The sequence below is a fragment of the Trachurus trachurus genome, assembly GCF_905171665.1.
Source record: "Trachurus trachurus genome assembly, chromosome: 14".
Lineage (NCBI taxonomy): Eukaryota > Metazoa > Chordata > Actinopteri > Carangiformes > Carangidae > Trachurus > Trachurus trachurus.
The window spans coordinates 15,016,011-15,040,548 of NC_139903.1; the positions used below are offsets into that span (position 1 = coordinate 15,016,011).

General features: G+C 40.9%; 1 protein-coding gene across 1 annotated transcript in view; it reads left to right on the forward strand.

Moving 5' to 3' along the window:
- Positions 1-1,620: 1,620 nt before the first annotated feature.
- lrch2 (leucine-rich repeats and calponin homology (CH) domain containing 2) overlaps positions 1,621-24,538 on the forward strand; it is a gene marked incomplete at its 3' end in the record, with an annotated part of 37,690 nt that continues 14,772 nt past the window's right edge. Inside the window, exons 1-18 of the mRNA XM_083986066.1 lie at positions 1,621-1,885; positions 10,787-10,931; positions 11,164-11,290; positions 12,091-12,196; positions 12,690-12,826; positions 13,071-13,201; positions 13,301-13,388; positions 15,679-15,775; positions 15,900-15,997; positions 16,173-16,240; positions 17,568-17,672; positions 18,049-18,117; positions 18,539-18,601; positions 19,992-20,040; positions 20,120-20,260; positions 20,587-20,637; positions 20,730-20,793; positions 23,318-23,430. Of these exons, the coding sequence (XP_083842192.1) occupies positions 1,636-1,885; positions 10,787-10,931; positions 11,164-11,290; positions 12,091-12,196; positions 12,690-12,826; positions 13,071-13,201; positions 13,301-13,388; positions 15,679-15,775; positions 15,900-15,997; positions 16,173-16,240; positions 17,568-17,672; positions 18,049-18,117; positions 18,539-18,601; positions 19,992-20,040; positions 20,120-20,260; positions 20,587-20,637; positions 20,730-20,793; positions 23,318-23,430 (1,902 nt within the window). The 5' untranslated portion in view covers positions 1,621-1,635. The remainder of the gene's footprint in view (positions 1,886-10,786; positions 10,932-11,163; positions 11,291-12,090; positions 12,197-12,689; positions 12,827-13,070; positions 13,202-13,300; positions 13,389-15,678; positions 15,776-15,899; positions 15,998-16,172; positions 16,241-17,567; positions 17,673-18,048; positions 18,118-18,538; positions 18,602-19,991; positions 20,041-20,119; positions 20,261-20,586; positions 20,638-20,729; positions 20,794-23,317; positions 23,431-24,538) is intronic.

Below are 24,538 nucleotides of genomic sequence, written 5' to 3' on the forward strand. Positions count from 1 at the left end.
TTCCTTCATACTTAGATTATGGTATATGTGCTGTGGTGGTTTTCATTTAGGCTACTTCTATAAAGTTTCTGATTTGTGGGAAGAAAAAAAACTATAGGCTATATGGACAACTTGCTTCTTTTGTTTCTTTTGCTTTGCTATTTGTGCAATTGCTTTTATAGGTGAGGTTTAAATACCTCACCCGCACATGTATTTTTTTTTTCAATTTAATTGTTTGCTTTTGTTATTGCTTTTATAATCGTGCAAATAAACATAAACATAAACATAACTTCTCTGTAGAGTTAAATATTTTTATTTAAGTCAAATGCATTGTGGAAAAAAGTTAATTTTAGACTTGAAAATTACGATTTAAGAAAACAAAACCTATGAGGTGAAATATTCCTACATAAATAATAGCCTATCATAATATAAAATAGAAGATTTTATATAGTTTCATTTCTAAATGAAACTAGGCTATATCAAGTCTTCTAATCTTAATTTGTTTGCATTGAACACATGTCATCTACTGAATCAGTGATGGGTTTTTTGACTCCAATTGATGCCATGCCATCTAAGCCTACAATTAAATCACAGAGGTTTTGGTGCTACCCTATTACAGTTTTGCAGTAAATTGCATAGCTATAGGCTAAATAAAAATGTCAAGAAAGTTAAACTGAAAGCAGAGACCACATTCACTCATCAACTATTAACCCTCACAAAAATGGCATGATTTGGCCTTTTTTTTTGTTTGTTTTTGTTTTTTTCCAGAAAAAAATCAGCTAATCAGATGAAACTTTCACAAAAAAAATTACACTGAGGGTAAAAGCTTGAGTAAAACTGCCATAGTCTGTCACACGTAGTCTATATTATTTAAGGGCAGTGAAATGTCAACTTGAGCTACCTGGGTCAGGCATGGGGCCAGTTTGGCTGACTAAGGGACTCAGGGGCCACTTGGGTTGACTATGGGCCAACGAGGGGTCAATGTAAACTGATAGTGGGGCTACTTATGCCCCTCTCCATAATGTGATCGGGGGAAGGAAACACCCCTTTTGACCCAATATATCTTTTTTTCATAAAGTTGTTAAGGAAGTTACAGTAGCACAGGGCTCAATCTGAGGATAATGTAGGCTACGTTGCTTCATGTCCATCCTATACCAGTGGGCAAGAAATAACCTAGGCTACTATTTTTAATCATTGAAGCATATTCAAACCACTGGACACTCAGCATTGCTTAACTACCTGTATCTGATTTTGTTTTTATCATAGTGATTAATCATAGTTTGTCAGTAACCACCCCCAGGCCCCCAGGCAATAGGAGCTCATTATGGGAATCATATTGCATGAAGGGCCCTTCCCTCCTGTGTGCTGCACTGGGGTCCCTGATGGGATGTTGGTAATAGCAGGTGGAGGGAGGGTAAAAGCCTAAAATGGCCACCAAAGCCTGCTCACCACCACCACCACCACCATCATCATCATCATCACCAGTAGCAGCAGCAGCAGCAGCAGAAGCAGCAGAAGCAGCAGAGGCACCACCACCTCCTCCTCAGAAGCCCATCCCCTAGCGTCCGTCCTGGGGATGTGCACCGTATGCGCATGGGCGGAGAAACTGCCGCTGTGCGCTGTTATTATTGTAAGAGTAATTTCTTTTTTACGAAAATGGCGTCTAGTCAGGGAGGTGTGGGAGCTGTCACGGCTCTACAAAGCCATCACTACCCCAGCGGACCTCACTGGAGCCCGGGCGTCAGCCAGTTCCAGCAGCAGCACCAGCAGCAGCAGCACCACACGGCCCGCAGCCTGGACCGGGCTCTGGATGATGCCGTGTGCTCGGGGCTCCTGAACCTGAGCGGCAGGAAGCTGAGAGAGTACCCGGGGATGAGCTACGATCTGACCGATACAACACAAGCAGGTGGGTAATCTCACTGTGCATGCATGGTCTAACAGTGGACCACGAGTGTCTGCCCCCCAGTGCGCTTCATATAAAAATGTCCTCATGGTTTTATGTCAGTGAATGCAGCACGCCCGCATTGTGTGGATTTGTGTCTTATATTCTGGATGGAAGCGCATTAAGGTGTAGGTGACAATATTTAAAGGGATATTCCGACCACTGGACTGCATGGCTTCAGTAAAAAAAAAATGCCCAGGCTACAGCCTGGTTGTAATTACCGTTCCCTCAGGCTCATATATCACACCGGTTTACTACACAAGGGGCTCGGCTGCTGCCGTGTGGTTGTTTTGGTCGACGCCAATAGCTTTCAGCTTTTCAGCCCCCCTGGAGACACATGAATGAGACGGCAGGCGCACCCAAGTCAGGCGCTTGTGCAGTGGTTTGCACACCGAGCTGCAGTTGATTTGGCACCGGGCAGCGGGAGCAGAATATGAATGAACCGAGAGGCCAGGGTGTAAAATCCCTGCTCCCCGACACAGCATTTAAAGCTGAGCATGTGGTATCTTACACGTACATGCTTTCTTTCATTTTTCGGGAAAACCAGACAAAAGATGCAGGGTACTTGCAGCCTCACCCCCCTGCTTGCCTGCCTTCCTGCATGCCTGCCTAGGTGCATGCAATGCCCATATAACCCAGAATCCCAGAATCTGTCAGAAAGGAGAAACACATTGGGCTGCTTTTGGCTTCTTTGGTTTAAAGCTTTTAAAAAAATCTGAACTCTCCTCATGCATTTAAATATTGAGTTGTTTTTGGGGTTTTTTTTTGTAAGAGCTGGTTAGAGAATGATTGCCAGTCTTGTTCTGGCCAGGTCAGTCAGTGGGTCAGTATTACTCTCACGTTTTCTCAAGGCTGTGTTATCAGGGTCAGGCCATACATACTAATTTATAGAAAAGGGCTCCTCTTAAGTTTTACACATAAAGGACCCCATTTTACTTCAACAAACCCATAGCCTATGTATGTATGAAGATGTACAGACATTGTAGGTAATTTGGATGAATAGTACTGAAACTGAAATTTAATTGGTGTCCTACTCAGTCATTATCATGGACTAGATGATACTGGATCTAGAGAATCGTAGTCTCCTCTGAGGAGGGGTCCACATACCATATGGTGCTACTACGGCAAGCCGCTGCTTCGTTGGAGAGCCCCAACCCCTGGGGATTAAAATTTTCTGCTCAAGGATTTTGGTACCTCTTCACACCCAGACAGTTTTTCCAAATCAGAGAAAATCCTACCCATCTGGAAAATTGACAATTTAATACATTATATACAGTTAAAATACTTGTGGTAGGGTAAATCATGATATCTTATAATAAGCTGGGCTGTAGACTCTTGTCCGTATCATCATTACACATATTGTAGACATGAGTGCTGAATGTTGTTGTTTTTTCTCCAGATGTATAAAGACAGGGACTGACCTGTGTTCGAGAGCTGAAACCCTAAATAATAAACACAGGGCCAGTTTCCTGGAGAGAGACAGGTGCAACAGGAAGTTAGTATGCACTGTTTATAGACAGTGAATGTAGGCACTTGTTATGATATACTCTGCAAATGATAAGATCAGCTTATCTCTGTCTAAAACGTGATAAAGGTTCAAATTTATTTAAAAAAAAAAAAAACGTTGTGCATAGGATTTTCAGATATTGCACATTGACTGTAACCAAGGGAGATAGACACTACATGTCTGTCACACCTTTGTTCTCATGGTTGGATTGGGATGAATCCATCTAGAGTGAATGCTGCAGTCTTCTCACTCGTCTTCCCACGTCTTAATTTCGATGCTTCGAATAAAAGGCGTGCCAGTGCCAGGTCTCACTTTCAAATGTGCAAAGAGAGATCAACATCACGCAGTGCCATTTTCACATCAGCGGCAATCTCTGTCTATGAAAAGAAAAAGCTTTTGTAAGTGTGCGTATCGCCTTTACATTTCTGTGTCATCGCTGGATCAATCACATGTGAAAGCCTTTCAAACGGAATAAAAGACAAGTTCATTCATATTTAATAAAGCTATTTCCCCTGAATCGAAGACAAAACCAGTTCTTTCTCAGTTCTCTCTGTTTGACAGTTTGTTTGTCAGTGTGTTTGAACTGAAGTTAACTTCTAAGTATTGACCCTCTCAAGCCATTAAACATTAGATGAAGATGCAGTTTGGTAACATTTTTAAAGACAGCGTTCCTTTAAATAGACCGTCCCACTTGTATGGGACACTTTGGTACCAGTGCTTTAAGTTTAATTTTGCTCTGAAATCTCTAAGTCTATTGAGCTGATTCTGTCTATACAAATACATTTAGGATCCCCATATCATGGCAATAGCATCTGACACAAAATTAGTTTGGACTTTAGCTGCAACCGTGTGCTACTACAGGCTTTATATTACCTAAACTAAAAGACAAGTTTCTTTATATTTGTGCCAGCGTCACCTGTCAAAACAGACTTGAGTTATTACTGTCATCAAAAAGGTTGAAGAACAGGTCCCTTGTTATTTTGGGTGCATTGTTTTCCGGTGGTATCAGGTTAACCATTTGTTGACCCGGACAATTAAATAGTTTAGTTTGGTTGTGTCTTTACATTTTATCTCCTCATATACAGTATGTACGAGGCAAGGCAAGGCAAGGCAAGGCAAGGCAAGGCAAGGCAAGGCAAGGCAAGGCAAGGCAATTTTATTTGTATAGCCCGTTTTTACAAACAGTTTGTCTCAAAGGGCTTTACATGGCATCGTAACAACATCCTCTGTCCTTAGACCCTCACATCGACTGAGGAAAAACTCCATGGAAACCCTTTTAACAGGGAAAAATCGGAGAAACCTCAGGGTGAGCAACACTGGAGGAATCTTTAAATATGGACCCGTCAAGTAGCCATCTTTCACCTCACCATAAATCAACTGATATTATAATTTCAGTCCATACCATGTTGGTTTTAGAGATGAAAATAGGGTTCATGCATAGAACATGGTCTAAAATGTGTGGTCTCCATCAGACTAATGAGCAGCGACTGTTGTAGAGTCTGAGGCTTGCTCACACCAGGGTGTCTGTTTGCTGTGTGCTACTGGCAGTTTGTCTCCAGTCAGTTTGTTTTCCCATGGGAAAGTGCAAGAGCTGGGAGCCGCTGCTCTGACCTTGGAGAGGGGCCGAGGAGCAGTGCATCAACCTGGGCAGATGTTCAGGTTCATATTCCAGCATGTCCCTGCCTGCTATTACTCTGCTCCCCAGGGGACAAACACACACACACACACACACACACACTGTATATTAGACAGTGTGATGTGCATCCAGTGTGTTTACATGTGTGCATTCCTCTCAGACATCCAACAAAGTGCAGACAGCAGGAGGCTCATGCAGCTGCTGTACGGCAGCCAGTAAACAAACTCATTTTTAAACCCACAACTTTGTTTGGTTTCTGAGAGAACATAATGATTTATTTACAATCTACTTAAGAATATGGGTCGTGCAGGAGATTGTGGTTTTAGTTTGTTTTCCCTTGTGCGAGACCGCAAAAAATCTGTCATCACAATACAAATCTTTCACCCTCTTGTCCTTGGTTGTGTTGTCAATGAGGGGTTTGGTGCAGTATTTAACAGCCAAATACTACTTCAAAGCAACAGAACGTGAGGTCAAAGGAAAGATAAGGGGTGTGATTTTTCTCACTAGCTGGCTGGTGCATGTGTTAGTGATTTGACAGCCAAGAACAAATTAAAAGCTGTGGATCACGTCCAGACTTCCTTAGTGTGGTGTCCAGAGCTGGTTGAAACAGGTGGCAAAATGAACATTTTACACACTTCACTTGATTGTGTGAAGCACATAGTGAATTTCACATGATGTGAATGTGTCTTTGTTGCCGCATTCTTCAGAGGTTTGGTTCTTCAAGACGCCTTGTGAAGGACAAACTGCCCACAAGGACGTAAGTACCAAGGTAGCACTCCTGGATTTTATGATCAACCAGTGTACAGTTCAAGCTTATTGCAGGCTGACCCATTTGAAAAGGCATCAAGAGGTTTGACAGCTGAAAACACATCACTGCTCTTAACTTCTTGTACTTGGTTCAGCCATGACTGAAGAGCAGATGCTTTTTAGGGAGACTACTCAAAAGAACTGCTGTCTTTGCACACAAGAGACAAAATCTAGAACGTGCAGAATGCATCCTTTGAGGGTTTTTTTTATATTTTTGAGTGATCACAGCTACATGAGCGTAGGCTGAGAGAAAGCGCATTCCTGATGGTGTTTCTTCCCTCAGGGTCCTTGTAAATGTGCTGCTGCACGTCTAGACAAGACATATGCATACCTGTCAGCGAGTTTAATCTTATTAAAAAATAGCACTGTTACATATTTGCAGGGTAAACAAGAAAGAATAAAATGATGATTTTGAATACCATTGGAGAGTTTATAGCAAGAAAGGATTTTTTGTTTTACAGCAGAAATTTCAAATCATGCATCTGTCCAATGATTTATGTGCGTTCCTGGGTAGAGGCTGTTGAGAAAGGTGTCTTAGTAACTGGAGATTATTCCCTGCAGTAACAAGCCTGCATGTTTACAAATGTGATAGATAGGGATCTCTTTTTTTGACACTGTCCACAGTGTACCACATAAATAAGCTTCCTAAGAAATGAAAAAGAGATCTGGAGATTCTTAGGCCAGAAACCTGTGGTATTTCAAGAGCTGCATGGGAAACAAAAAGTGACCTGTTCCTTACAAGTCAGAAAACTGAAAGAAGCTTGAGAGTGAAAAAAACACAATTATTTGTAAAGTAGCGTGGTTTTTATGGTTTATTTTAGGGCTATGACTTGCATTTAACCATTTTAAAAAGAGCAGAGCAATATTTTTGTCTACAATATGTTTTTGTGTGTGTTACTGATTTAAAAAGTATTCAAGTTGATATGAAGAGGAGATAAGTTCCTCATCAGAGGTAGCTACTGCATGTACCACTGGCAATGACTAAATCATTATTCAACCTGAAAGGTAACCTGCAATCATTAAGTTAGAACTTCCCTGCAAATGAAATGGGAAATGTCTGAACACACTGTTTTCATTTGACTGCCATATTATTTCACAACGTAGTTAGCAGGCGGGGTCTCTGTGTGGAACTTTGCATGTAGTTTACAGCTTCTTCATTCACAATGCAAAACATGAGTCACATTTATTTTTCATTCATGTCATTCACTTCAGTCAGACATGTTTGGGGTCAAAGGTGCAAAGGGGAAACTGGCGGCTGTCTTTAAATGGCTCCTTCACACCTAATGAGGAATCCCATTAGGATATCTCCAGGCGCAGATTGATAGCAGGAGCACCTAGCTGAGCGACCATCAAACACTTAAATCCCCACAGAAGGTGCTCGCCTGCTCCGGGCCCCATGACCACACCCAAAATCTGCCATCCAGAAACTGTGGCCTCATCTGCTGCAGGGGGCAAATAATTAACCCTAATTAATCATGCTTTTGTTCTGTTCTGTCTCTCCTTTCATTTAACTGAACCTTGTTACTACACTGGAGATCGCTGCAGCAAAGATCTTTAAGAGTATTGTTACTTCATACCTATTTCTGTGCTGTTTTTCTACTTGAGAGTGAGATGTCTTGTAAACAGTCATATCTTTGTTTTGTTGTATGAAGCTGATGCCAGGTTGATATTTTTGAATGGCAATGTCATAAACAGTATAACATCTCCTGTTCCAAATCCCTGTGCAGCAGCTCACAGTGGAGACAGAGACTGTTATTTGCTCCAGCACTCTGCAGGATGTCTATTAGTAGAGTTTGCTGTGTCATGGGAGGACATATCCAGACATCATCTGCACTTCCCATAAAAAGGAATAGATTGCTGATCTGGTGCGGGGGGGGGGGGGGGGGGGGGGGGGGGGCAGTGCAGCAGAGTGGAACCTCGGCGGTAGACTGCGCGTCTGCCTGGCTGGCCTTGTCCTGCGGGAGCTCTAGTTCAACCAGCAGGTGGATAAAAAACCCACTGTGGGCCGCAGATGGTGTACAGCCTGCATGGGTTGGAGGAGGGAGATGTGGAGGGTGGAGATGGACAGGCTCACAAAGACTCTCTCCACCCATCCCCGTCTCCGATCAACCCACATTATTCCACCACTGCTACCCAAGAATCCCCAGTTGTGGTGGGGTGAGGGTGAGGGTGTGTGTGTGGGGGGGGAGTGGTCTGTGTACAGCTGGGTTACAGCATCCAGGCCCAAGCCTCAGGGAGAGGCAGAATTTACTCTTAATGGGAAACAACTATACCCTGTGACCTCAGCTTTGGTCTCTCCTCATGTTGTAATTTCTGTTTCCCTTAACCTCTCGACTTCTTTTCCTTTGTGCTGCTGACTGTCTCGTGGTCTGCTTCTCACTTCTGCTTATTGGCTGCTGTCAGAGCTCAGACCACAGCTACAGAGTGAGGCCTGTCTAGTCATTTAAAGCTTGTCAGAAATTACCGTCTATTTAAACACAGACACATGCATAGTTTTGCTCTCTTCGTGACATCCTGTAACCTCAGGGAGTGGGGATTAGAGGCTGACATATCTGCATACATATACTAAAATGAAGGGAAATACTCGTATGACATTTTGTGTATTTTTTTTATGCTGCTAATCCACAGAAAACAGAAATGTCTTAACAGTAGGGTTGTGAGTGTTTGCTTTCAGTGAGGCCCATTCCCACCCGCTTAGTTGTTTAATGCAGGGTGGTAGCTATATGTAATTGCATGCATTAATGGGATGAAAGGGTGTGTTAGTGTGTTTAGTGTGTCCTTCTCCTAGCACTCCAGTGAGGTGGGACAGAATAATAGAAAGCCTGCTGTGTTTATCTGTAGCTGTGCAGCTCCTCACATATAGTGGGTCTCTAATTACCATGTCACCCAGAGATTATTTAGGAGACAAGAGTATACACACACACACACACACACACACACACACACACACACACACACACACACACACACACACACACACACACACACACACATCAATTAGCAGCTGCTGAATCAATACATGTCTGAAGGTGAATTCAGTACGATGTAAGGTAGTCTTGGTGCCCGTGCATCCTTGTGTTACCCGTTTAAACGTATGTGTCAGGTTATATTTAAAAGAATAGAAAGACAGGGACAGATAAGTATAGTGCGCATTTGTGTGCGTGCAAGTGTGTGTGAGGAAATATCTTCTTCGGCTGTGCGAGTGTTTCAGGAACCTTGACGGATAGTGTGCTTCAACTCTGACTCACGCAGACATGCAGAAAATGTAGACTTCCAGAACGTGCACTAGCCTGTTGGGTGATGAATATGATGATTTATTGAGTGTGTTCATGCTTCACAGGATGAGCCCTTTCCATTTTGAATTTGAACACATTATGAGATGTCAAATCTCTTCACTCTGCCCTTACAAAATGTCCAGATGTTTGGTTTGGCTCACCTGCAGTTGTTTCTTCACTCCAACCTTTTAGGGATATGTTGCATTTGTAGTCTCAGCACTAGTTTGCCTGTAAGAACTGCAAAATCATCAGTGTGTTGTTTGTTTTCTCTGGGCCCAGTACAGACTCCAGTTAAAGAGCTGACGGCGTCTAGACTTAAAGATTTATTTGAAATCAGATGCCAAAGAAAACATTGAGGATCCAGCTGTAAATTGCTTTAAGATTTATATGAATGGGGAAAAGGAGGACAAACAGCTGAGTCCTGAGCTTCACCATCACCAGTGTCTGTTTGATGTCTCCTTCATGTTAGCGTTCTCGGCCAAGAGAGCCAGTATCTAAATATTTTATCATGAGAGGCAGATGCAGATGTAAGGGCTATGCTCAAATTCACTGACCAGAAGAGGTACTTCATTCATATTATTGTTGCAGAATAGAACCCGGTTAATGCAGGTTTTTGGCTTCAGTGGTAAAGTACAACACGTGTTATTGTCAGGTTTTAATTAGTAAGTAAATACCTTCTGTGTCTTTACTTTTAGATATTTTTTATCATGATATTTGGTGCAGATATTCCTGTCGTTTAGAGGATGGAGTCAGTCTAGTGACTTTGGTGATCCCATGACTTTTCGTCCTGCTCCACCACGAGGTTGACATTTATCCTTTTACGTGAGATGTCTCAGCAGCTTTTGAATGGATTACAATTTTCCCTCAAGCAGCATCGTCGGGTCAAAGTTGCTGCCTCTTGTGACCAAATGCAGAACTGTAATGACATTACAGCTTCACCTGTTCTCTGTGATTACTGCCCTGCTGGTCTTAACATTTAGTTTATAGCATCAGTGTGTCTAAGTCACTGGCAAACCTGATACATATAAGAAGATGATCTTTTCTCATGTTTAGCACACATTGCATTGCTAATAGCTAAATATATGTTAATATGATATATACAGTATGTGTGCACTAACTTAAGTTGTATACAAAAATCAAAAATGATCATTCAATTTAAGTACAATATTCCGAGTGCCCAGTGCTATAGACAACCTCCCACTCTGCTGCACAGTGATTTGCTCAAATCTCCTTCTTTTCTAACCATTTGGTGATTATCTTCTGTCACTTGCAGCTGATCTCTCAATAAAAAGAGACAATGTGATGTGAGCTGAGCTCTGACACTTTCCACCCATTCCTACAAATGTAAAGCCATTACTGTGCCACTCCCAGTGAGATCGATCCTGGAAATACTGACATATTACACTGCCAGTAGCACTCAAAACTTCGAGGCCCGAGACACCGGTGTAATCTTAGACCCAGCGTTCAATCAAGACGCTGCCCACTGCTCCGTAACGGAAACATATCGATCTGTCTTCGAAGCCTGTGCCATATAAAAGAAGCATAATGGACGGTGCCCAGATATTGCAAAGTTAACATGTATATCTCCTATATATTTAAGGTGAACACATTTCAGCAGCTTCTCTTTCTCCACCTTGCAGACTTGTCCAAGAATCGCCTCACAGAAATCCCTCCGGAGGTGTGTCTGTTCGCCCCCCTCGAGTCGCTCAATCTCTACCACAACTGCATCAAGTGCATCCCAGAGGCCATCATCAATCTGCAGATACTGACTTATCTTGACATCAGGTGGGTCCCTGTGAACACTATACTTTCAGTTTGAAATGTTAATGTGAGTTTGGTTTCATAACTCTCAGGAGGCGCTTATTCCCCTTTCCTTACGCTAACAGGGTGAAAATGCTTACATGAAAGAGAAGCATTTCCTCTTCTGCTGAAACTCAATTCCCAATCAGCAGATACTCACTGTTACATGCTTCTGTTCCTTTTTAAAACTAGGTCACTGCTTTGTCTTTCTCCATAGTCGAAATCTCCTGTCAGTTCTGCCAAAATACCTGTTCAACCTCCCCCTCAAAGTTCTGCTCGTGAGCAACAACAAGCTTGTGTCCATCCCAGAAGAGATCGGCAAAGCCAAAGAGTTGATGGAGCTGGTGAGGAGTGTGTTTACGCCAGTACATATGAACTTATATATACAGCTCTGGAAAAAATTAAGAGACCACTCCCAAAATGATCAGTTTCTCTGGTTTTACTATTTATAGGTATGTGTTTGAGTAAAATTAAATAATTTTTTGTTTTGTTTTATTCTATCAACTACCGACAACATTTCTCCCAAAATTGAAAAAGGGTTAGGGTTAGTCATTGTCATTTAGAGCTTTTATTGGCTAATGACTAAACTAGTCTAAATAACAAAAATATCAAGTCTTTTCAGACCTTGAATAATAATAATAATGCAAAGATAACATGTTAGAGACCACTTTCACAAATGTTTCTTAAAAGCATCTCTACATGTATGACAGTCATTATTTTCTTTTCCTGAGTTAAAATATTCTTGTTGTGTTCTTTAGGAATAAGTATGAACATGTTTTCTTTGCATTATTATTATTATTATTATTATTATTATTATTATTATTATTATTATTATTATTATTATTATTATTATTATTATTATTATTATTATTATTATTATTATTATTCAAGGTCTGAAAAGACTTGATATTTTTGTTATTTAGACTAGTTTAGTCATTGGCCAATAAAAGCTCTAAATGACAATTTTTTTTTTTTCAATTTTGGGAGAAATGTTGTAGTTTTTAGATTTTACTCAAACACATACCTATAAATGGTAAAACCAGAGAAACTGGTCATTTTGGGAGTGGTCTCTTAATTTTTTTCCAGAGCTGTATATTACACAGCCAGGGCAATCTCATTCCCAACACTCTGCCTCCCCTTGCAGGATGTGAGCTGTAATGAAATCCAGGTGCTGCCAGCTCAGGTTGGGAGGCTTCACGCCTTACGAGAACTCAACATCAGGAAGAACTGTCTCCACATGCTGCCTGAGGGTCAGTTTGTCACCATGTTAATGAGGCATTTCGTCGTTAAGTTTGACAGTTTTGGCAACATGCCACCACATCGCAGATAAGAATTAGGTGTGCTCATGCTTTGTTTTGTGTCAACCATCAAGTTATTTGGTGCAGCCAATCACCATGACGTACCATGTAAAGGAGCTGAAGCATTTCTGAAGATGAGAAGACTCACTTTGATTTTGTCTCTCACTCTGAATTTAATATACATATAGTTTTTGTGCTTTCTGGTTACAAATCTCCACTGTTCTGTAAAAGTACAAAGTGTAACATGATCACACCCTTATGTTTGTTGGCAGAGCAGAAATAACAGTGACATATAGTCTGCATATCTCTTAAAGTTGTGACATGGTACAGTGATGGCATCTCAGCACGATAACAAATCATACGCTGTGTTCTCCGCGTGCTGGTAGCAGTGCATCACATTTAACAAAAGTGCTTTATCAAACTCCTCTCATGTGTTTCCTTCCAGAGCTGGCTGACCTGCCTCTCATCCGGCTCGACTTCTCCTGCAATAAGATCACAGAGATTCCTCCAGCTTACAGGAAGCTCAGGCAGCTGCAGCACATCATCCTAGACAACAATCCTATGCAGTCACCACCCGCTCAGGTACGGCCATTCATTTCAAGACCGGGCCTGTGCAAATGACGTTGATGTGAAGCCTCTATGTGGTGGAAGGCAGACAGCAGAAATAGGTTTTGTGGGTTTCCTGCATGTGGTTGACTTCACTTGGCAGGTTGTCATTTCGCTCACATTCTCAATAAACCTGGCGCAACTGCACCCTCTAGTGGATGAATGTACAGCAACCCCTAACTCGGACTAAAGAGACACTCTGTGAACATTTTTATTTCAGATTTGTCTCAAGGGCAAAGTGCACATATTCAAGTACCTGAACATCCAGGCGTGTAGAATGGACAAGAAGCCCGACACCCTGGACCTCCCCTCCCTCGGCAAACGCTGCCTTCCACAGCCACTTACAGATAGGTAAGCACATCTTAATTCAAATGATATAATGGTATCTAATAGCATCTTTACCATTAACTGAACAAAGAAAAATACAAATGAATTTTTGTACATTTCTAGCATGGAAGATTTTTATCCCAGTAAGAATCACGGGCCTGACTCTGGGATTGGCAGTGACAATGGTGACAAGAGGCTGTCTACAACTGAGGTCAGTGCTCACACAATCACACAACAATAAATGATAAATGATGATGAGTGTATTGTTGTGTTTCACTACAGTATGTACCAGAATGCAGCAGTTTAGATGCATAAATATCAATGTATGTCTTGTGGAAATAGCCTATTGTTTCTGATTCAAATAGTAGTGGTAAACTGAGCAAGTATTAGTTTGAGCTTAATTCATGGACACGACTGTCTTTATTAAAATTAAGTTGGAACTTGCTGTCAACACCAGAGAAGCGAAACACTGAGACTTATGAAAAAGCACAAGCAGACTGGAACAAAACTGGGGCTGGACATGTTGCAGCAACCAGGCTGTGCAAGTGCATGAATGAAGCCCTCTGAGGCCGCCTAGTGGACAGATGGGGAATAACTAGATCTAAGTTATCTCAAGGAAATTTAAATCGAATGCAACTGGACTTGGTTATTTGTCTATGAAGACGTTTCACCTCTCATCCAAGAGGCTTCATCAGTTCATGCTCGCATCTGACCAGGCTGGGACTGGTCCAACTATCTGGTGTGGAGATACAGGTATTTAACCTCTGTGGGGGCGTTCACAAGACCGATGATGTCACTGGAACCCTTTGTGCTCCATGTGTCAACGACAGTCTTTGGTGGAAAGTTGGTTTTGACTTCGTTAGTGTCCTATTGTGTTATAACGACAGTTGTTGGAGTCACAGGAGGCCATTTGTGAACAGTTGTTTTTCTTTGAGGCTAAAACCATCTCTCAACAGAGGAGGAGGTCGTCTGAGACATCACCTAATGCTGCCCTTTCATCCCTTCCCAGTAATCTAGCCTCAAAGAAAAACAACTGTTCACAAATGGCCTCCTGTCACTCAAACGACTGCCGTTATAACACAATAGGGCACTAACGAAGTCAAAACCAACTTTCCACCAAAGACAGTCACTCAAACGACTGTCGTTGGCACATGGAGCACAAAGGGTTCCAGTGGTTAAATACCTGTATCTCCATCTCCACACCAGATAGTTGGACCAGTCCCAGCCAGGTCAGATGCGTACATGAACTGATGAAGCCTCTTGGATGAGAGGTGAAACATCTTCCTAGACAAATAACCAAGTCCAGTTGCATTCGATTTAAATTTCCTTGAGATGAATGAATGAATGAATGAATGAATGAATGAATGAATGAATTTATTTATTTCGGTATATCAAGCTTATATAACCGAAAGGGTGTAGGTTGAAGCCAAAGCTTATATACCCCTACCCCTTTTACCTTAAAAAATTAAAATAAAATAATAAAAAATAATATATATATATACGCATTAATACAATAGGATCAGATCACAGACATTTGAAATTAATCAGTACACTTAAATTTCTGATCACAACAAAATAAAGAATTGTACACAGCGCATAACCCAAAATAGTACAAAATCATTGAACTTAATTTTCCATACTGTAACGAGAAATTATGTTCTTATAAAGTTTTTTAAAGCTGACTAGAGTACAGCATAATTTAATATTTTCAGGACAATTATTCCAGATGTTAACCCCTCTAAAGACAGTGATTTTTTACAGTAGTTCGAGTCTTTGGTTTCTCATAATAGTGGTCTTCTCAGGTTATAACTGGAATCCTTCATTTTAATATATTATCTAATTTAATTATTATCTTATCTTGAGGAAGAAGTTTATTTTTTGCTTTGTACATGGTTTGTATTGTAATGTAATCAACTAAGTCCATGAATTTCAAAATGTCCAGGCGACTAAATAGTGAGTTGGTCATAGATAACTATGACCTGGACAAATGAGTATATTCACAGGCTTAACTAGATCTAAGATGAGGAGCCATGTGTATGCGAGAGGCAACCTCTTAGCAAGAGGGTTTTTGGTTTGATTCCTTTCTGGGTGGAGTTTTTCATGTTCTCAATCAGGGTACTCTGGCTTCCTCCCACAATCCAAAGACATGCACAGTTGTTGATTGTCAACCATAAATTTCCTAGACAATGGGCGGATGGATGTGTATGTGAGTGCCTACTGTCCCACATATCTATCCCACCAATCTAAATATAGTATCTACAGTATAAAGTGTAGTTCAGAGGTTTGTTTGGGGAGACAAATATGAAACACTGATCTATAGTGATGAATTTACAGTATGAAGTCAGAAAGTCAACAAGCAGATAAAACAGATTAAGCAGTGTTTACATTGACAACCATGCACAAACATTTCTATTTAAATATATATATATAAAAACAATATCAAAGTGACACATTTGAACCAAACCTTAAGTTCACTCTTCATTCCTCTCGTCCCCTTGCAGCCTTCAGACGATGACACTGTCAGCCTGCACTCTCAGGTCTCAGAGACAGCCCGTGCTGATGCTCTCTCACTCCTCTCCAAAATGGATACTTGCAAAGGTTACCGAAAATAAGTATCACACATTGCCTTTGACAGCAATAACAGAGACACGGGGTTGTTGAATGAAGTGCCTAAAATGTGACAGTTCATGTGATCAACGCGGATGCTTCCTCCCTCTATCAGATCAGGATCTCTATGACTTTATAGAGCCCAACCCCGATGAGGATCCTGCTCTGTCAGAGTGTGATGGGCAGCAAAGCAGTCATGTGTCTTGTATAAAGGTATGAGTTCATCTCTATAATCTGTAGACTATGCACAAATATGTAAACAACACATTTATCTATGATGTGGGGTGGGGAAGAGTATGTTTGTGAGCGCATGAAACCTAGCCAGAAATAACACATCCTTATCTTTGTTTCTAACACGAAAGTCGATGTGTTCGTGTGTGTCTTTCAGGAACTGGAGAAAGTTCTTAACATGTCTCACCAAAGCAAAGACAAAGACAGCTGGAAAGAGGAGTCAGGGTGAGTTAGTAATTCAATCAATCAGTCAAAAGCTTGTCGACGCTTATGCTTCTGATACAGATGCATTATGTGCGTTATTACTTGCAGCAGTTCTGATGAAGTTAGGAGTACTCTTTTAATTAGTCACTCAATTAGGGCTTCAAACTGTTCTAGACTTCACATGCACAGAGAAGTTCAGTTTCAGTTTCAGTTTTATTTATTTTTTAAAAATGGGAACAGAACATATTGATGAACTGTCGTGTAAATACAGTATGTGGGATTGTAGCCAAGTGGCTAATTTCCATCCCCAGTCCCATTGGCAGGTTGATGTTAGACATAAAAACTATGAAGATTCTGCACAAGAGGCAGGACTATGACAATAGAACAATGCATCATGATACACCTTAACATCTTACACAAACATATATGATATGAACAACATATGTATAAAAAAGTAGCAAGGGGATGAAGAGATTACAGAACAGTTATGAAGTGCTACAGTGCTAATTAAAGTGCTATGTGCTAAAGTGGCGAGTGCAAGATTACATTTATTCTGATTGCACAATGCCCCAATAAAGTGCAGGATTGACTTAAATTGAACTATGCCCATGGCACACGATTGTACATGCAGATGTGTGTCTGATATTGCACTAAATTTGTATACATAAATGTATTGTGTACACACTATTGTATGGAATTGAGATACATAAGTATATGTATATACAAACAAAGAAATAAAAATATGAATACAGAGTGGTACCCCATACAATTAACCAACTGGACAAGGCGTACACTTTTAGACAGGATTATGATATATCTGATTTTTCTGATTCTCCAGCAGCGTCAGTGGACCTGAGAGTAATATAACTCTCTGTATTTTAATTGGCCGTCTGCAGCACGTCTAACTAGAAGAAGCAATAACAGTGATTACAGAGGCTGACTGCACCATCACTCATCCTGATGGCACACCCCTTGTGTGAGCAGGCAGCTTCTGTCATCACAGCTCCAGATACTGCCTTGCTCAACTTGATGAATAATGTGCTGTTGCTGACAGACGTCTGCAGCTGCTCTGTTTGGGCTATAACAGTATAGTATCTAAAACACTACACTCTTATCCAAGAACATATAAAAATATTTCTACAAGACTCTACTGACAAGTGCTATCCAAGCATATGAATGAACAAAAAACATTTTTTCAACAAGGCTCTAGAGTTTTGACAGACAAGTTAATTTGGGTGATTCACCCTGTGCCAGGTAACAGTGTATCGTTGCTAGAGGCAGTGGCTCTAAAAGGGAAGGCATGCACTGTCTGTGGTGGCATTAACTTTGCCTTTGACCCCCGTTGCAGTTCAGACAAGGAGCAGCTGGTCGAGGAAGAGGACGATGAGCTGAAGGAAGTTCTGGATCTGAGGAAGATTGCAGTGCAGCTCTTGCAGCAGGAGCAGCAGAATCGGTGCGTGGTCCGACCTGGGACGGCGTGCATCACTCCAGGCCATCATTCACCGCTCAGGCTAACAGATCACTAGGGAGATTGTTTCCCAGGGTCTGATGTTTATTTGCTTTGGCTCTTGCTAACTGCACACAATGTGAAAAGATCATATCATCATCCCTGTGTTTGTCTATTCATTCTCTGTTTCTCAGTATGAAGATTGGTGTTTTTTTCTTCAGTACCCAAATATATGTATCTCCATCAGCACCATGTGAACTCTTTTTTCCCTCTGCAAAATCCTATAGAGTCTTATCAGCTTTACTCCACTTTCTCCCTGTCCACCCCTTGTTCCCTGCTTTTTCTCTTTTCTCGGCTGCACTTTTTGATGCACGGCTTCTAGACGACGGTCCTTAATTTGCAGAGCAGAGAGTCTCATTCACCGACGGAGAGTAACCGGCCGGGCTCACAGGTAGAGGGAGAGACAGTTTATATGTCACACTGGGTGGATAACCACTGATTCAACATGCTGACGCAAAGGTGTTTTTTAATCTGTCTGAACAAGTAAAGAACATACAAATTTTTCGAATGAATGTGAGTAAATGTATCAAAAGGTTTAGGGGATTGGCTGTTTCCTTTCCAATGAGCTGGTGTATGTTTAACTTGAGTCAATCTGAAGTGATGCAAAAACAATGTCTAGCCCATAAAAGGACATTCTCAAATAATACCATTCCATCCATTGTGCTCATCACCTTTTCTAGTGAACTTGACTCAGGCCGGCTCCATTTGTAAATGTATAACTAAATGATTCACCATGGGAAAAAATGTTAATTCATTGTGATTTCAATACTTTTCAGTCTTTACACTGTGATGGCCTCTCTTTATGTGTGCAGGTTCTTGAGTCACTCTGGAAGCTCCAGCAGCAAACCAAGGCCTCCGCCTCAGACTGCTCGCAGGTACCTGCTGAGTCTCATGCACTGCGCCCACACATTTTCAGTCCTGCTGGACAGAAGTATGTGTTTATAGTGGAGTACTTTTAAAGGCCACGAGATAGTGATAACAAGGACCGCAACAATTTATCTACCCTGTGCCTCTCTCAGTGGGACTAGCTAAGTCTGTATACAAAAAGCTTACATAAAATGTATCCATTTTAACAACAGAGGGAATACCAGATAGCATAAATTATTTAAACTATGAGAGAGAATACACTGCCATATTGGATGCTATTACAGCCAAAAAACAGTGAGTAATCCCTAATGTTTTATGAGACTGCAAAATATTTTGTGCTTTTTTCCAGTGTTGTGATATTGGGTGGAGGTGATCTAGCTGTTATGGCAACTTTTTGCAAAAGTCATAAAAAATGCCCTTCATTATTTCCAGTCAAGAAAGATTTAATGTTTTTGAAGAACTATGAAAACGAACAACAGCTGGGGCGTTGCGTGGCGTAGTGGTTAGAGTGAGCGCCCCATGTATAGAGGCACAGTCCTCGCTGCAGTCGGCCCTGGTTTGAGTCCCGCATCGGGCGCCATTTACTGCATGTCATTCCCCCGATCTCTGCCTCCTCGTTTCCTGTCCGTCTCAACTGTGCTATCCATAAAGGCATAAATGCCCAAAAAATATACTTAAAAAAAAGAACAACAGCTTCTTCCATTTTAGAAGCTGGAAAAAAGAAGTCTGTGGCATGTCTGTGCAAAGCTGTTAGGCACAATTTCTGATAGTCTTTTGTCTTTCTACCAGCCGCTTTATGCTGGTATGCACTTAGTCATTATTTTGATATTTGCACACTGTTATAATCTAACAGTTTTTATTTTATATTTTTCTGAAAACATGTTGTGACATTGTCCACTATTAGTTATGCTTTAGTCATGATGACTTGTGTCAATCATGTGCACATTTGCACACTTTGCTCTGCTGTACACCTTTGGTCCAGAGAAATTGAGTCATCAGCATAGAGTTGTTTAAATATGGGAGACTTGCAACCAAAAGTTCTCTCAAAAAAGAATGACTCACCCATGCATGTTAACACAAGAACAGGGGTATAGGAAAACAGCAGCTGGTGCTCTGGACATGAGAAAAACTTTGAACTATTTGCCTCCAGCGGAAGACCTTTTGTTTACAAGAGAGCTGCAGAGCGCTGCAACTGCTGCTTGTTTAAATGCAATGAGAGATCACTGCAAATATAGATTTGATTGAGGGTCCAACTGTTTACTGCAACTTGTACGAGGTGTATCCTTAAAAATATTTTTGAAAGCATCTTCATTTTACTGTTTTCAATAAAAACCTTACCGTATTGACAGTATGCAGTTTATTCCCCTTAAAATAAACCTTGTTGTTTTCTTGTTCTAGTGCTTCTCTGGATGAAGGGAGCAGTGGAGCCTCAGTGCTTTGTGGACAGGTACAAACTCTCTTTGTCTCCCATTTTTGTGTGATGTTTTCACTCGGGATGATTTAACTCCAACCATCTGCCTCCACAGCCTTCTTCTTCCTGCTCCTTTGATGGCAGCCTGAAGACGGAGCAGTCAGACTCAGAGCCAAAATGGCCTGATGTTCCACCTGTCCTCAATCAGAATGAAGACCGGAGGAGGAACAAATATCTGCGAAAGGATTATCTGAAGGTATAAATGCACAGTAACCACAGCTGTCTCGTTTTTTGATGGTGAGATAAACAAACAAACCACTCCACATCCATGTTCTAATCCCATATCTGGGATGACAAGTTTCCAAGAGGCTGGCAGGCTAACTACCATCATTTGTGGGAGAAGACTCGCTCTTTGTGTTTTATGTGTAAATATTTGCTGTTGTGGGAACACAGAGGGCCTCCAAAAATGCGGCTGAGCTAACCACAAGAAAAAGTCCCAGGCCTTCTTGAGAATCTGTCCCACTTGTGAAACACTTACTGTATATACGTATATACACTAAAAATATTTTTTTCCCCTGAAAGTACAAGTGTCAGAGTGCTCGGAAAAACTCCAGTGGGAATGACGACTGTGAGGTGGGTGTGAGAAAACATCAAATGACCTCTGGTCATTTTATCATCTCAAAACATCTTCGACTGAGCTTATAATGCTCCTCTTTTGTTTCCAGGAAGGCTTGCGTAACGCTGATTTCAGCTCGACTCTGACAGTGTTTGGACTAAAGCCAAGATCAGGTAAAATATAAGTGTTTGTTGATCTGCTACTATTTTCTTTGATTAACGATGGTGTTTTTCTGGGTCAGACTTCACTCATGTCTTTTCAGTGTTGCTGCTGATTTATGACGATGCAGTCTATAACAATTTGTTACACCCAGAAAAATTTCCTTTTTCCTACTAAGATAAATTACTCTATAATAAGGACCAGTAAATTTGCATAAGCACTAAAGCAACAATGGTTTATTCTAAGCCAAGGCTGAAATGGGTGGTGTGAATGCTTTCCTTTTCACGTGAAGCCAAAATATTTTTAGGTGGAGTCCCAGCGTCCTTTCCCTGGAAGTGGGGAAGGCTTCTGTGGAATTGTTGATCTGCTTTATATCAGTGCATAAACTGTTACGGACAAGGTTGGACAGGCGTGATATTTATCTTCTCATCAGTTGTAGTGTATTACTGTATTGGTGTATTAATAGATTTATTTAAGTCTACATACAAATCTTGTTCGCCGATGCCATAGTAGTGGAGGGACTATTATATCCTTTACTTTGGTGAAATAATTGATACAGCCCTGTAAAATTACTGTAAATGCTCCATTACAAGCAGCAGTACAATCAGGCTAAGGTACTTTAAGGTATCAAATGTAAAAGTGCTTTAAGTAGTAAAATGGCCCCTCATACAACACACTGCAAAAACCACAATGTGAGTGTTACAAATCTTCAATTTGTCAAACATCTGCAGAAACTTTCTCAGTGGAAATAAAGGAGCCGATCAAGAGTATTGTGACAGCTGCAGGGTTAAAGGTGCACAATATTTTCCAAACAGAGCCTCTCTGGGTTTACTCCTAAATGGTTTGACTTCTTGCTGCATTTCATTTTCATTCTCTCTGTCCCTGCATTTTCTGTTTCTCTATACTGTCCTGTCGAATAAAGACATAAAACGGCAAAAGAAATAACAAAAAAAATAGTTCCATCATGTTAAAACCATGACAGCCAACAACAAAAATTCTGCAATGCAAATCATTTCCATCTCATATGTTTGTTTTATTTCCAACATTTATCTGTCTAATAGAGGACCTGTTTATCAGACATCAGTCCATGTGCAGTGCAGACTGCAGTTTCCATGTCACACTAACTTTTTTTGATTGATTGATTGATTGATTGATTGATTGATTGATTGATTGATTGATTGATTGATTGATTGATTGATTGATTGATTGATTGATTGATTGATTGATTGTTTAGTTTGTTGGAAAATAAAACAGGAAATGCCCATCATAGTAAACAAGAACCAAAATGACACCTTCAAATTGTTCAATCTGATCAATAATCAATGGCCTTTTGGCTCTACACCACCTTTGCAGGGTTGTGAGTTTCAATCCCAGTTGAAATAGGGCCGACATATAAAGACAAATAATAACACACACACACTCACATTCATACAATTGCAAATAAAATTGTGATAATACCCATAATTCTGATTTTGATTACCAAACAAAACAGACCAAAGCACTTCATGGATGTTACTGCATCCCACCACTGAAAAACACATAGTCAACATTCCTTCTTTGTGGCTTTTCTTTATAGCAGCAAAGAAGATTTAAACCAAATGAGAAAAAGATTAGTGGGGGGTCCGGTATCTTATTTTGTAAAATGGTGGTTGATAAAGATTAAAGGATGTCCAGTTGACAGTGACTGCACCAATGCTAATGTCAACCATACATAGTTAGACTCCATGCTGGTAGAGATGTAGTGATAGCAGAGTGTGATGTGATGTGCACAATGTGGGTTTGTTTCATTGAAACGCCACCTTTTCCTTGAAAACATTGATAATATCTAGTTGTTCCCTTTTATCTGACAGAGACAGCCTAGAGCTGACCTGTTGGTAGTATAGTAGATGTTACTATGATTTCTATTTTTTCTGTTTTGTTTTGTGTTTTTTTTTTTCTTTCACCGTGTGTTATGTCCAGGGTTGGGGCGAAACGGTGTTGCGTATTTAAAATACAGAATATGAGTAACTGTATTCCGTTACAGTTAAATTGGTGTATTCTGAAGATACTTTCTTTTAAAAAAAATTGATTACTTGGATTAGTTTAGTCTACTGCACTACACGCTTAATGCACGAGAGTGCTCTCATGCGGGAAAAGAAAGGAGGGTTAAGTGCTTAACTGGTCGGCCGTCTCTGCTGGAGTTGGCTTCACTTTGGTAATGGCGCTATCGGGATGCCCAGCATATGGGCAAACAACATGAATCAACTGCGACTGGATCACGTTTTTAAAAGGATCCTGGACTGTCATGATGTTTATAATGAGCATGGTTTAACAACAACGTCACGCTGTTTCCAAAACAAGTGAGTTAAAGGCGCTCAGGCAGGATTTTGAAGTAATATAAAAGTAATCCAGAAAGTATTCAGAATACATTACATTACTTGAGTAATCCAAATACATTACAGATTACATTTTAGGACATGTAATCAGTAATCTGTATGGGAATACATTTTAAGAGTAACCCTCCCAACACTGGTTATGTCTCTCTGTTTGTCTCGTCAGCCTTCACCAGAGGAAGCCGTCAGGAGTACACCCCAACAGACCCCAGTTTCACCATGAGGAGGAAGATGGAGCACTTGAGGGAGGAAATGGAACAGATAGGACTGTTACGGCAGGTCAGATACTTCACAGCTTGTTTATGCCTTTGCATATCACACAACACACTGATTCATCCAGATGCCAAAGCCTGTCAGATCCTGCTTTTGTTTTAGTGTTTGTACCCTTCAGTAAAATAAATGTTCTGATTCAAGTGTCTGGAGGACAGCGTGTTTCCCCCGGGAGTTTTCACATTTGATGATCCGGAAGTTTCGCAACTTCACGTGATTCAGGCCTCTTGTACCGTGCAGCTTACAAATAATTGACTCATCTCATTCTGTCAGACCTGTGTATTGTGCAAACAGTGCACAAACACACTGAGCTTAAAAGGATAGCAGCAAAGTTGAACTTTAAAGGGATAGTTCAACATGTTGGCAAATTCGCCTATCGCCATATTCCCTACAGTCATAGGGGTATAGGTTCATTACCTTTAAATGTCGGTGCATGTTGTTTTGAGATCCGTGGGGCAGAGAGGCGAGCTGCTCAGCGAACACAATTCAACAACTCCAAAACACTCTTATGGACAAGTTGTGACCTACACATTCACAATGCTATGAAATAATCATGTATAAGTAACATTACAACACATGAAGCAAATACTCTGAACTAGCTGTGTGCTATACAAGTGCTATACTATGTTATTAGTTGTGCTTTTGAAATCACTTCGCCCAGCAGCCGTGTCTGGAATTTAGTTCTGGCTATGCATTTGCCTTGAAAACAACTCCATCTCGTAATGTTACATTATTATTTCATAGTGTGGCGAATGTGCAGGTCACAACTTGTCCACGAGAGCGTTTTGGAGTTGTTGGATTGTGTATTTAATGAGTTTTGATGGACAGGGGACCTGTACCGGTCATCTCCATTGTATTCACTGAGCAGCTCGCGTCTCTGCCCCGCAGATTTCAAAACAACGTGCACCCACAATTAAAGGTGATGAACCTATACCCCTATGACTGTAGGGATTATGGTGATAGGCGAATTTGCCAAAACATTGAACTATCCCTTTAAAGTTTAACTTTGCTGCTGTCGCTAAAATCTAATGAAGCAGGTGGCTGTATGGTGGATGCAACGGGTCAACACACTGCAAAACCCACAATGTGAGTGAGCAGCAGTTTATCTATATTGGCG